This window comes from Bos indicus x Bos taurus, chromosome 3 (genome assembly GCF_003369695.1).
Source record: "Bos indicus x Bos taurus breed Angus x Brahman F1 hybrid chromosome 3, Bos_hybrid_MaternalHap_v2.0, whole genome shotgun sequence".
Lineage (NCBI taxonomy): Eukaryota > Metazoa > Chordata > Mammalia > Artiodactyla > Bovidae > Bos > Bos indicus x Bos taurus.
In genome coordinates, this window is record NC_040078.1 from 14,854,603 (window position 1) to 14,867,592 (window position 12,990).

Genomic DNA, 12,990 nt, shown 5'->3' on the forward strand with positions numbered 1-12,990 from the left:
GTGTTTTAGCCGCTCAGTGGTGTCTGACTTTTTGCAACCCTGTGGGCTGTAGCCTGCCAGGTTCCTATATCCATGGAATTCTCCAGGCAAGAATACTGGAGTGGGTAGCCATTCCCCTCTCCAGGGGATCTTCTTAACCCAGGGATTGAACCTGGGTCTCCCTCATTGCAGGCAGATTGTTTACCGTCTGAGCCACCAGGGAAGTCCCAACATATGCTATTATAGCTCCATCAGAAAAATACATACTTAGACCCAAAAATTTGCATGTAGTTCCAAAAGTTTTATGACTGTACAAAGTAAACCCTTAAAAATTCAAATGAAAACAGGATTTTTATGATGGATATTTTTCACTTTCATATTGTTGTCCTCCTTTATTGAACATGGTTAAAGGTACTGAGTGAAGGAAGCATTTTTAAAGGAAATACAAATTATTCTTGGAAAAATCTGCTTCAAAAAGAAGGAAGGGTGCAAAAGTTGGAATAGAAAAATTCCCCAGTGTAGTTATTTGTGCTACCTACAGGTGAATATAGTTGATAACTCCTTCATCTGTGCTGTATTTAAGGCCACCTGAAAACTCTTGGATTATCATTTCCTGTGGGAAGGCATTATATTCCTTAAAAATTTTTTTTTAAATTATAAATATTTCACTTAACATTTGCTTAAAATATGTGCAGAAATCTGATTAGTCTAACTAGTTGTCTTTGAGACCTGATTGTCTCAAGTCATTTAAGAGCCCAATTCATTGCTCTTGTCCATTTGGGGAAAGTTTTCTTTTTCTGCTGTTAAGCCTTAAACTTGATCTTGGTCCTCTTTTGGGGAGGATTGGTGGGTGCTCGTTTCCTTTGTTTACCCATTATATTTGGCTAAATTTTTTTATATACAGTACTGGGTAAGTTAATTGTGTTAACGCCTTTGTGGGCTTGGGCCCTCAGCAGTGAGGCGCGGAACTGGGTTTGAGGACCTGGAGGGACGATGGCCCTCCCCGGAGGGGGTGTGGCCAGCTGCGGGCGTCACGGGGCCGCCCCGCCCCTCCGGTCGGGACGCGGGCGCTGGTGGCGCCATCTTTCCCGGCTGCGGGAGGGGTCACAGGTCAGTGTCGGATCCTCGGCGCGGGTGAGGAGGACGAAGTAGGTGATCAGACCGGCCGAGACCTTCAAGTTCCGACCGGTAAGAGCAGCAGGAGAAGGCTGGCTCTTGAAACGGAAGGGTGGAGGGCCTGAAGGCGGGCCGGAGATGCAGCCGGGGGAGGGGGCCGCAGAGAGGAATGGGGAGGGGGCGGAACCTCCGGGTACCGCTGTCTGGAGAGGACCCTTGCGGCCTAAGGGGAGGTGTTCCTTTGGTCCTCAAACCTCCGCCTTCTCACTGGGCTCCTTCCTGCTGTGTCCCGGTTTGAAGATTTCTTTGTCTCTAGACTTTCTGGAAAATGTAATAATTCGGGAAACCTGTGATAAGTCATAAGACTGAACTGTCGGGGAGGGAAGGTGATGGTGAGGATTTCTTCTACGGCCGCCAGAAAGGGAGCAGGAGTCATAGGCCAGCGTATGGGAAAGCAGGGCGCTGACTAGGACTGTCGTCACGGGTGCCTCCATCCTGGATTAAATATTTTCTTTTATTCTAGGTGCCTTTTCCTCGGGGTAGCCCGGGATTCTCCAAGAGGACAATGGATTCTGGGACTCGCCCAATTGGTAGCTGTAGCAGCCCTGCAGGGCTGTCTCGGGAATATAAACTAGTGATGCTGGGTGCTGGTGGTGTAGGGAAAAGTGGTAGGTGACATTTTTCTTCCATCTTAACAAGAAATAAGAATGAAAAATGCTTACAACAAATGCCTTCCACCCAAATCAACTGGGAGACTGGCTAGCATGCAGTGTTGATACTTAACAGTTCTTTCCATGGGTCATCTTTGTGTGGATTTTACCTTTCATTTCTTGTTTTAAAGCCATGACCATGCAGTTCATCAGCCACCGATTTCCAGAAGATCATGATCCTACCATTGGTAAGTCAGAGTATCACTTATGTTTTACAAATAAACCTCATAAAAGTTTCTTTGTGTCAGTTTTTGAAACAGTTTTAAACCATTTATATTTTGATCCTTTGTTGGTGCCTAAACAGACTTATTTAATAAGCCTATCATAGTGATTGCTAAGCAAAAGCTTAAGCTTTTTTCCTAGCTTAAGTCTTTATGTACATCAGCCATCTTAGTCTGTCTTTTATTGAACATTAATGGGACACTTTGTTATATTTTTATGGGTGGTATACCATGTTGCCAGGTTAAAGGAAAAATTTAAGGGCCACTTAACAGAAGCCTTTTGCTATCATTTTTCTAAGGGTCTGATTTGAGACTGACTCTGTAACTATGAGTCAGCTGGTTTGAACTTCCACAAAAGGAAGCAGAAAAACAAGTAGAGCCAGCCTGCTGAACTCTTTACAACCCAGACATCCAGAGCCTGGACTTACTTGTTCCACGAGAAGCGCGTCATTTACTTCCTTATACCTCAAGTTCATTACATAGCAAGGTCTTTCTTGTCTTTCACAGTCCTTAATGCTCAGTTGTTAGTAAAACAGAGAGTAAAAAGTAATTTTTTTTAAATTGCTATTCTCTGTAAACACTTAAGTACATTACTGTTATTCCTGAACCATAAGGAGACAGGTTTGATTTTTAGGAATTATATCCCAGGATTATAGAAAACTTGTGATGGGAATGGGGAGGCACAGAAGGCCGGCTGTATTAGTTATGTTTTCAGGAGGTGACACTGTGTCGGGTCTCAGGAGAATTTCCATTGGGTCAAGCTAATGAGTGTTCTGTGCTAACCCATCTTTGGATGTGGTCATTTTATATAGTAGGTGCTTTTGTGGCTTGGGGAAAATAGAAACAGTTCTTATTTTTTTCATGTACTATATTAAATTTAGAACATTGTTCACAAATTCACACTGTGGTGGGAATTTTAGAAACAAAATTAATTTAGGGCTTAGTATAATTTACTTAGAATTATCTTTTCCTGGGACTTTCCTGACGGTGCAGTCCAGTGGTTAAGACTGTTTCCATTCGAGGGGGCACAAGTTCCAACTCTGGTCAGGGAACTAAGATCCTGCAAGCAGCATGGTGGACCCCCCCCCCCAAAAAAAAAAAAACTAAACTAAAAACTTGTCCCCTGAAAAAGTTCCCCTCCCCCCCACTCAGCTGCTCTTCTGACAATATTATCTGATTCAACAACAGATACTTTTACCTATTGAGTTATGTGCCAAGCACTGTGTTAGGCCCTGGGGTTACAGTAGTGAGCAAAAAGATATGGGTGTCTGCTCTCATTTGTGCTTCCCTGGTGGCTCAGAGGGTAAAGCGTATGCTTGCGATGCAGGAGACCTGGGTTCGATCCCTGGGTCAGGAAGATCCCCTGGGGAAGGAAATGGCAACCCACTCTAGTACTCTTGCCTGGAAAATCCCATGGGAGAAGCCTCTCATTTAGTTTCGAATTTAGTGCAAGTTTGTCACAAACTTTGGCTGCTAAATCTAAGAAGAAAATCTTTATATTGTAACATGCACATATAAGTATACATTTGTATATATGTATATGTAATTAAAATACCATGAAACTCTATTTACCTCACTACTTATGTTGCACTTTTGTATTTCCTCTTTCATTTTAGATATCTCCTTGTTTATTTGAATGCTGGTCCTAACCCATTAAATTCATCCACAACTCACAAATACTGATGGGTGCATGACCTGTAGTTTGAAAATCATTGGTTTAGTAGGCCCTTCATCTTTGAGGAAGAGTCAGAAGCAGGGTTTCAAGAAAAACTGTTTGAAGGAAATACATCAGGGTGTAAGGAGCAAATGTTTGAATGGTGGAAATAGTGAGGCTTTTTTTCCAAAATTACCATAATAATATACATAAAGAAATAGCTCTCATAAAGGAGACATTTTGACTATATGGATTCTCTAGGAGACTCTGATATTTCTTTTTCCTGTATTAAAAATGAGGAGGAACTATAAATAAAGCTTTAATGAACTTTGTACCATTTAGGTTTTTTTTTTAATCTGTAAAATGGAGTTAATACCACCTCACTGAATTATTGTCACTATTGAATGAGTTAATATATATAAATCACTTAATATAATGCTTAGTGTTTAATAACTGTTTATTAAATGGTGAAGTTTTATGGCCTAACACTTTTCAAAAAGATAAATCTCTGAGCTCTTTTTTAGTTTAGAATTGTAGGTGAAGTCTGAGAAGTTTAAGATATGAATAAACTTAGGTCATGGCTTATGTGGAAGAAAAAAATTAGTTGAAGACCCAATTTACATATCTGAATGGATTTAGGGGCTTCTTTGAACATCTGGGCACTTAAAGAAACTTATGTGTAATCATCTTCTCCGTAAGATGAATTTCAGAATAAGTTTGCATATTCCTGCATTTATGAGTTGATAGTACTGCCTCTCTTCCCTCCTGTAGAAGATGCTTATAAAATCCGGATCCGTATTGATGATGAGCCTGCCAATCTGGACATTTTGGATACAGCTGGACAGGTATTAAATCTCAAAATGCTATGAGTAAAGGCCTTTTCATGCTAGTAAAGGGGAGGGAAAGACTTAAGCAGAGAAGATCACTGGTTCATTTCTTTTAATTTTTCATGCACTCTGACTCAGGACAGCAGGTAACAAGCATCTCTCTTTGTACTAAATAGCTAAAGTATGTATGGTTTTAGCTTGTATCAGTACACTAATGACCCTTGTTTCCCTCTAGGCAGAGTTTACAGCCATGCGGGATCAGTATATGAGGGCAGGAGAAGGGTTTATCATCTGTTACTCCATTACCGATCGTCGAAGTTTCCATGAAGTTCGGGAGTTTAAACAGCTTATTTATCGAGTTCGACGTACTGATGATACTCCTGTGGTTCTTGTGGGAAACAAGTCTGACCTAAAGCAGCTAAGACAGGTGAGGATAGACTAGAAAATGCTATATGTAATTGTGTGAGATTAGTCATTTGTGTTTCTTGGTTTATACATTTCTGTGCCTTAAAATGAAAATTTAAAATTAGCTTCTCCCCAGCCTGGAAAATGTCCCTATATCTTGCTATTATTTTGGGTAAAGTCTGGATTGTAGGAATCAGTTTACAGGACAAAATCCGCAGGTCACAAATCAGATGACAAATAGGATACACTTTAAGTGAGGCATCATGGACTACCCTGATGGCTCAGCCAGTAAAGAACCCACCTGCAATGCAGGAGACACAGGAAACGTGAGTTCGATCCGTGGGTTGGGGAGATCTCCTGGAGGAGGACATGGCTACCCACTTGAGTGTTCTTGCCTGGAAAATTCCATGGACAGAGGAGCCTAGCAGGCTATAGTCCAAAGGGTTGAAAAGAGACACAAGTGAGCATAAGCACAGATGGAGGTATCATGGGATTTTCATTTCCTAAAACCTCAGAAATAAGTCTCTTTATGTTGCAAAGAGAGAAACTTTGGCTTCAAAGTATACTTCCTGATGGTGAGGATTATGATCCCAGTAAAGGAAGAATAAGAGAAATTGTAGAGGATTTTAGAATGAGTGATACCCTTCAAATTAGCAGCAGTGTTTAAAATTTTGCTTTTTGGTATAGAGATGAAGGTGTAGTGAAAGGGGCATATTTATCAGCACTAGTGAAGGCAATGAATGGTACAAAATTTTTAGAAGTAATTGGATAGTTAAGTTCGTGATGTTTCTTGGTTGCTTCCTCTTCAGAATAATCTATTCAGGGATTTATATATAAAATATTTGTTGCTAGGCTATTAATGGCAGCAAAAAATTGGAAAAAGGCTAAATGTCCAAAAGTAGGAGAAATTATGTTATATTCATAATTTGATATGTTGATTTCAGGTTCTTATGGTTTTCAGTATTGTAGCTTAAGTATAACTTCTCATTGCCTTGTGATTTACTTTCTTGAAATGTATGAGGAAATTAAGATTGTATATTTGACATCTATAAATATTCCCTGTTCCAAAAAGTTACCTTTAAAATAGACTAGAAATAGAATCACATAATTTGAAGATGGAAGGAGTCTTAGAAGTGAAATAATCCAGCCTCTCAACAATACAGATATCACTGTGCTCTGCTTGTTCATCTCCGGAGTTGGAGAGGTCTCTTCCTGTTACCTTCACTTTGGGGCGGCAGTTGTAATTATTTTCTACTGTTGTTGTTCAGTCGCTGAGTTTTGTCTGACACTGCGGTCCCGTGAACTGCAGCACACCAGGCTTCCCTGTCCTTCACTATCTCCCAGTTTGCTCAAACTCATCGAACCACCGAGTTTCAGTGATGCCATCCAACCATCTCATCCTCTGTCATCCCTTTTCCTCCTGCCCTCAATCTTTCCCAGCATCAGGGTCTTTTCCAGTGAATATACAGGGTTGATTTCCTTTAGGATTGACTGGTTTGATCTCCTTGCTATCCAAGGAACTCTCAAGAGTCTTCTCCAGCACCACAGCTAGAAAGCATCAATTCTTCAGCACCCAGCCTTCTTTATGGTCCAGCTCTCACATCCATACATGACTGCTAGAAAAACCATAGCTTTGACTATATAGACTTTTGTTGGCAAAGTAATGTCTGTGCTTTTTAATATGCTGGCTAGCCTTATCATAACTTTCCTTCTGAGGAGCAAGCATCTTTTAATTTCATGACTAAAGTCACTGTCTGCTGTGAATTTGGAACCCAAAAAATAAAATCTGTCACTGTTTCCACTTTTTCCCCATCTATTTCCCATGAAGTGATAGAACCAAATGCCATGATCTTAGTTTTTTGAATGTTAAGTTTTAAGCCAGCTTTTTCTCTCTCCTCTTTGACTTTCCTCAAGAGGCTCTTTAGTTCCTCTTCACTTTCTGCCATTAGAGTGGTATCATTTGCATATCTGAGGTTGTTGATATTTTTCCGGCAGTCTTGATTCCAGCTTGTGCTTCATCCAGTTTGGCATTTCGCTGATGTGCTCCACATATAAGTTAAATAAATAGTGTGACAGTATACAGCCTTGTCATACTTCTTTCCCAATTTTGAACCAGTCCGTTGTTCCATGTAAGGTCCTAACTGTTGCTTCTTGATCTGCGTACAGGTTTCTCAGGCGATAGGTAAGGTGGTCTGCTTTCCTGTCTCTTTAAGAATTTTCCACAGTTTGTTGTGATCCACAGAGTCAAAAAGGCTTTAGCGTGGTCAATGAAGCAGTTTTTCTGGAACTCACTTGCTTTTTTTATGGTCTAACAGATGTTGGCAATTTGATCTCTGGTTCCTCTACCTTTTCTAAATCCAGCTTGTACATCTGGAAGTTCTTGATTCACGTACTGCTGAAGCCTAGCTTGAAGGATTTTAAGCATTACCTTGCTAGCATGTGACATGTGCACAATTGTACAGTAGTTTGAACATTCTTTGTCACTTCCTTTCTTTGGGATTGGAATGAAAACTGACCTTTTCCAGTCCAGTGGCCACTGCTGAGTTTTCCAGATTTGTTGACATATGAGTGCAGCACTTTAACAATATTGTCTTTTAGGATTTAAAATAGCTCAGCTAAAATTCCACTATGCTATTACCACTATAAGTTTTCTCTTGTTTACATTTTTAAAGGTCACCAAGGAAGAAGGATTGGCTTTGGCCCGAGAATTCAGCTGCCCCTTTTTTGAGACATCTGCTGCATACCGCTACTACATCGATGATGTATTCCATGCCCTTGTCCGGGAGATTCGTAGGAAAGAAAAGGAGGCAGTACTGGCCATGGAGAAAAAATCTAAGCCCAAAAACAGTGTATGGAAGAGGCTAAAATCACCATTCCGGAAGAAGAAAGATTCAGTAACTTGAAGGAAAGATGTAAAATGTTTATCTGTGAACTGCAGTGCTTAATCAGAGCAGTCCAGTAATCTGCATTAGTGAGCGTGGTGCTTGTTCTTTCTCCTGTTATGACTGTTATTTTAAAAGTAACTGATGAAGGGGACATGCCCACTAGGAGATTTCAATGATGTGGTATTTAAAGGATTGTCTCTTAGCTAATTCTGATTTTATTAACCCAGTGGAGCACTGTCTACTTTTTAATTTGCCACATTAGAATTTGATCTACCAATGTTTTGGATTCTGTTGCTGACATTAATTAATGTAAGTTTTTTATGCCCAGGGGAATATGCATACCATATGTGTTTGACTAAGCTCACAAGAGGAATTTTTTGCCATGCACTATTCTGCACTCTCTTGCAGTCCCAACTGCAATTTCCTGGGAAGGACTTCTGTCTTTTCTATTCATGCTGTGCTTCCTGGAGACAGAACAAAAATCATATCGGGAAATCAGTTCTACAGAGATCAGTGCTAAAGTTCAGCCGATAGCTATGGAACTGACTCCTCTTGCAGATAGTGATGAGAATGGGGAAATCAGGCTGTATGTTTTTGCAGGAACTTGCTAGAAAAAGGTAGGATCAGAACAGTGCTCCCCAGAGGAGCCTGTCTTTTCTAAGTACACATTTGACCCAAATTCACTGGGATGAATGAGAACAAACAAGTAAAATGTAATGAAGCTTTCTTTATCCTACAGTGTTATCTTACTGTTTCTTTCAGGGTTATACCTTTCTTTACCTTCAAAGGTAAACACTTTGGAAACCATTACTAGATTACTAAACTCTTGTTTAATCTAAATCCTTGGTTGGGATAGCCATTGCCTTGTACAGGTTTATTTTTTTCCCCAGAGATGCACTCACCAGTACACTTACATTAGTTGCTTCCTAGTGCTTTCCCCTCACTTCTCCATGCTCTCTAGAAGAGCTAAGCCTGGCAGAATGTTTTATAGGCCCTTCGTCAGACTGACTGCATTTTCCATACAGAAGAGACTAATCAGGAGTTAGTAAAATTGTGTATGTGCCTCCTTGACATAGACAATCACTAGACTCAGTGTTCTAAGAAAGCCTGTGGCATTTCTGTTTAATGAGCCAATCTTGAAGCTTTAAAATTCCCATGTGTTGAGTTTCTCATTGAAGGTTTCTTTATAAGACCTTGCTAAGTACCCCTCAGGGTTTTGTCTGAGCCTTGACAAAGCTTAGCCTAAGAGAATACCACTTTGATAACTGCATAGTGGAAAAACTATCCTATCTTCTTGGGAAGAATCAGCTTTAAATATTGGTGGTGAGCTCTTTCTTTTAGAACCAGGATTATTTTGATACCTGAACTTGTTATGTGTGGAGATTAAGTCCAAAAGTGCTAAGAGTAATGTAGCAGATGTTGAACGTTAAATGTCACTGAAGCAGTGTTTGTGACCACTTTCAGAACATGACTTTGTGTAGCACCTTTTAAAAAGTACACAGCTCAACTTACTGTTTTACACTTTTATTACCAACAGAAGGATGGGGTTTTTCCTTCCAATCAGTGGTATATGTTCTGGGTTTAAAGAAAAGTGATGATTGTAACTTTTTTAGCTGAGCAGTGATCCCTTTTGAAACTCCTGGAGATGTTTTTGCGACCAAATAAATCATGTTTTATGGTACTCAAGCCATCCAAAAGTGAAAGACACAGAATTTGAATCTATGCAGGACAAATATCTTAATGGAATCATAGCACTTTGGAGAACCACGGCAGAAGATAAGTACAGTGCAATTCTATGAGTAGTGTTTCACCACGTTTAAACTGGCTTAGAGCCTGTTGGGTTTACTGCCTTAGCTTCTCATTACTAATGACTTAGGGAATTGTTATTAGCATCAAGCAAGAAGTTCAGGACAGTCAAGGCAGCAGAGAATATTGCCAGAAAAAAAATCTTTAAGACAGGAAGGAATTTCTATTGTAGATAAGAAAAATAACAAATGAGTGTTTTTAAGACTATCAGTGTCATATATTTGATCATTGGAATAATTAGCCCATCAATTAGTATTGAGAATTCTGTTCATGGTGCTAAGTAGTTAGAGGGGTGTAATGTGTAGGTCATAGTTCTATTGTTAGTGATTATATAGTGTAAATAATTTATAAGCTCTAAATAGTCAGCTTTATCTAATTTGAGGGCATTAAAATCAATTACTGCCTGGAACTTTGAAGAGAGAAAAATTCAGGGATAGATAAGTTGAAAAGCACTGGAACTGTTTATGTCCATACCAGATTGGTAAATTACAAAATTTGGAAGCTGGTGTCTAGAATTAACTGTTTAGAATTCAAAAGGGGACATAATGTTTTACCTTTGTGATCTATTAGCAAGAATTGGTCTACTGTAATGTTTGGGGAGCAAAGGGAAGAAAAAATTTTCACTTATGCACTTGTTTTTGAAGACAGTTTGTATGACACAATACAAAACTTTTAAACAACTTATTGGGCCTTTCCTTTATTTACCTATGTGTGGGTAGAAATGTTTGGAATTGGTATACAGAGGTCATTTTAAGAAAAAAATACTGTGAGATTTTATATTCTGGAAAATATTGACTGAAAAAAGTTTTGAGTGTCTACCATGTACAGAACAGCTGTGTCAAGTACTCAGGAGCATGCCATGGAATGCCCCTTCATGCAAAGAGATTACCTCGGTGCTCACAAAGCTTGAGGGGCAAGGAGGGAGGTGGAGGTGCTGCGTCTAACGGCCTTGTCTCAGTGAGCTGAGGTCCCAGTTCCAGGCACCTCCTGGCTCTGATTCCTGACCTCAAACACTGTCCCCATCCTGGAGCAGGTAGACCAATGACACTTGGTATTTGGCCATGCCATTGGAGAAAGTGGGGTGCAGAGTGAACTGCTGCCTCCAGGTGCCTGAGGGACCCTCTTGAGACCCCAGCATCTCTGGGAAGAGGCAGAGGGATGAGGCAAAATTTTGTTTAAAAAAGAGCTTACCTCTTCAGTGAGAAGACAGAAAAAAGCATGTTTAAAGTAGTACTGCATTTGCCACTTGATCAAGGGTTAATTCAAGTTGTTTCAAGTATATAAGCTAAATGTGAGACAATGAGGAATAATCTTTTATGTGAAGGTCATTGCTTTTATCTCCACTACTCTAAATAGGCATCAGTGTTGGTAGAGAGGACTTAATTTAGACACTGAAAAAGTGAAAGTGTTAGTTGCTCAGTCTTGTTCGACTTTGTGACCCCATGGACTGTAGCCCACCAGGCTCCTCTGTCCTTGGATTTTTCCAGGGAAGAATACTGGAGTAGGTAGCCATTCCCTTCTCCAGGGGATCTTCCTGACCCAGGGATCAAACCTGAGTCTCCTGCATTGCAGGAAGATTCTTTACTGTCTGAGCCACCAGGGAAGCCCAGTTTAGACATTAGAGAAATATATTTTGTGTCCTCATTTAACACTTATTGAGTAGGTCAGTAACTATCAGAGTGTCCACTATTAAACGGGTGATGGAAGAGGAGCATTCCATATTCTAATGTAACCGCTTAGGATAGGCAGTGGAAGTACAGTTGAAATATTTATGGACAGTTATATGCACTAAGCCCTGTTTGCTTAGAGGTGTGAGGGTTTCTGATACAGTCAGAGGACTAAAAAGCTCCCGGCTCTGCAGCCTTGATAAAATTTGCATATACAAAACAACTAGAGATCAATCTTTAATAGATTACATGCTTCAAAGTGGGAGTGTTAACAAGGATTCAAAGGAAGGATTTACAATGGCCTGGCAGATCAGTGGAGTTGACTCTTTAAGGTGGAGGGGTCTTCCCTGGTGATCAAGTGGTTAAGGATCTGCCCCTGATGCAGGGTAACCGGGTTTGATCCCTGCTCAGGGAACTAAGATCCCACATTGCCATGGGGCAACTAAGACTGTGCCACAATTTAAGAAGCCCACGTGCCACAACAGAGACGCAAGACTGGGATTTCCCTGGTGGTCCAGTGGTTAGGAATCTGCCTGCCAAGGTAGGGGGCATGGGTTCCATCCTTGCTCTGGGAAGGTTCAACACGCTGTGGGCAACTAAGCCCGTGTGCTACAACTATTGAGCTGGTGGGCCCTAGAGCCCGTGCTGCACAATAAGAAGCCACTGCAATGAGTAGCCCCTGCTCACTGCAACTGGAGAAAACCTGTGAGCTGCAAAAAAACCCAGCATGGCCAAATTTTTAAAAAAATAAATGGGAAGGACTTCTCTGGTGCTCCAGTGGCTAAAATATACGAGACTACTGTTCAGGGAACTAGATCTCACACGCTGCAACTAAAGATCCTGCATGCCTCAGCTAAGACCCAGTGCTGCTAAGTTAAAAAAGTGAATGGAAGAGGAGACAGATTGAGGAGAGATTGCATTTGACCAGAATAGAATAATGAGATAACATCAGGTATAATTTCTGAAATTCCTTATTCCTGGTATTTATTACTTATTTAAGAAGAAATTGCTTATACAAGCTTAGTATGCCATTGAAAAATGATTGGCCACGTTGCACTTTTTCCAAACTTAATCTTGAGAAAGATGAGATAAATTTGAAGTCTTATTTTTAAAAGTCCTTATTAACACTGACAGGACACTTGGCTTTAAAAGATGGCTTAATACTGAAAACATTGGAGTTGATTTGTTCAGCTTCAAATTAAAATTTATTTTCAAATCTTTATTCTCACATTTCATTAGCTCAGCTGGAACTGAAACTCAGACGATAATGTCATACAGGGAAGTAGTTGGAAATCCTAGATTTATGACTGAAGATATCACTCACCCTATCTTCAAAGTATCTCTAAATGTTCTCATTGCACAAATTAATTTTGTCTTTCTTTCTCCCCACTAAGTATTGGCCATCAATAATTAGGTATAGCATGAATTAGAATAATTAGCAACTATATATTTTACTCAGAAGTTTTCAGTTTTTTTTCAGTGAAAGTTGGAAAATGAGTCTTGCTATTCCTTGCTGTTTTATTGGTTAACTGTTTCAATGGTGTGCTCTTCTCATGTTTGACTAGCCTACACCCATACCCATGAAGAAAGCTTATTGTTGTTTAGTTGCTAAGTCCTGCCTAACTCTTTGTGACACCATGAACTGTAGCCCGCCAGGCTCCTCTGTCCATGGGATTTCTCAGGCAAGAATACTGGAGTGGCTTGTCATTTCCTTCTCCGG

General features: G+C 40.2%; 1 protein-coding gene across 2 annotated transcripts; it reads left to right on the forward strand.

Annotated features, from left to right (window-relative positions):
• The first annotated feature begins 1,024 nt into the window (after positions 1-1,024).
• On the forward strand, positions 1,025-10,287 carry RIT1 (Ras like without CAAX 1). Of its 2 annotated transcripts, none has more exons than XM_027530762.1 (6): positions 1,025-1,167; positions 1,619-1,763; positions 1,937-1,993; positions 4,452-4,525; positions 4,743-4,934; positions 7,585-10,287. In XM_027530762.1, the coding sequence occupies exons 2-6, from the start codon at positions 1,661-1,663 to the stop codon at positions 7,813-7,815; spliced, it is 657 nt and encodes a 218-aa protein (XP_027386563.1). In that variant the 5' UTR covers positions 1,025-1,167; positions 1,619-1,660; the 3' UTR covers positions 7,816-10,287. The 2 variants fall into 2 exon arrangements, with proteins under 2 accessions (XP_027386563.1, XP_027386561.1); XM_027530760.1 differs by lacking the exon at positions 1,025-1,167 and adding an exon at positions 1,308-1,425.
• The last annotated feature ends 2,703 nt before the right edge of the window (positions 10,288-12,990 follow it).

Bases quoted from the DNA above. Each gene is read 5' to 3' on its own strand.
- RIT1 (XM_027530762.1), top strand. From the start codon at position 1,661: ATGGATTCTGGGACTCGCCCAATTGGTAGCTGTAGCAGCCCTGCAGGG. The intron at 4,526-4,742 runs GTATTAAATCTC...GTTTCCCTCTAG, and splicing joins TTTTGGATACAGCTGGACAG to GCAGAGTTTACAGCCATGCG. The intron at 4,935-7,584 runs GTGAGGATAGAC...ACATTTTTAAAG, and splicing joins ACCTAAAGCAGCTAAGACAG to GTCACCAAGGAAGAAGGATT.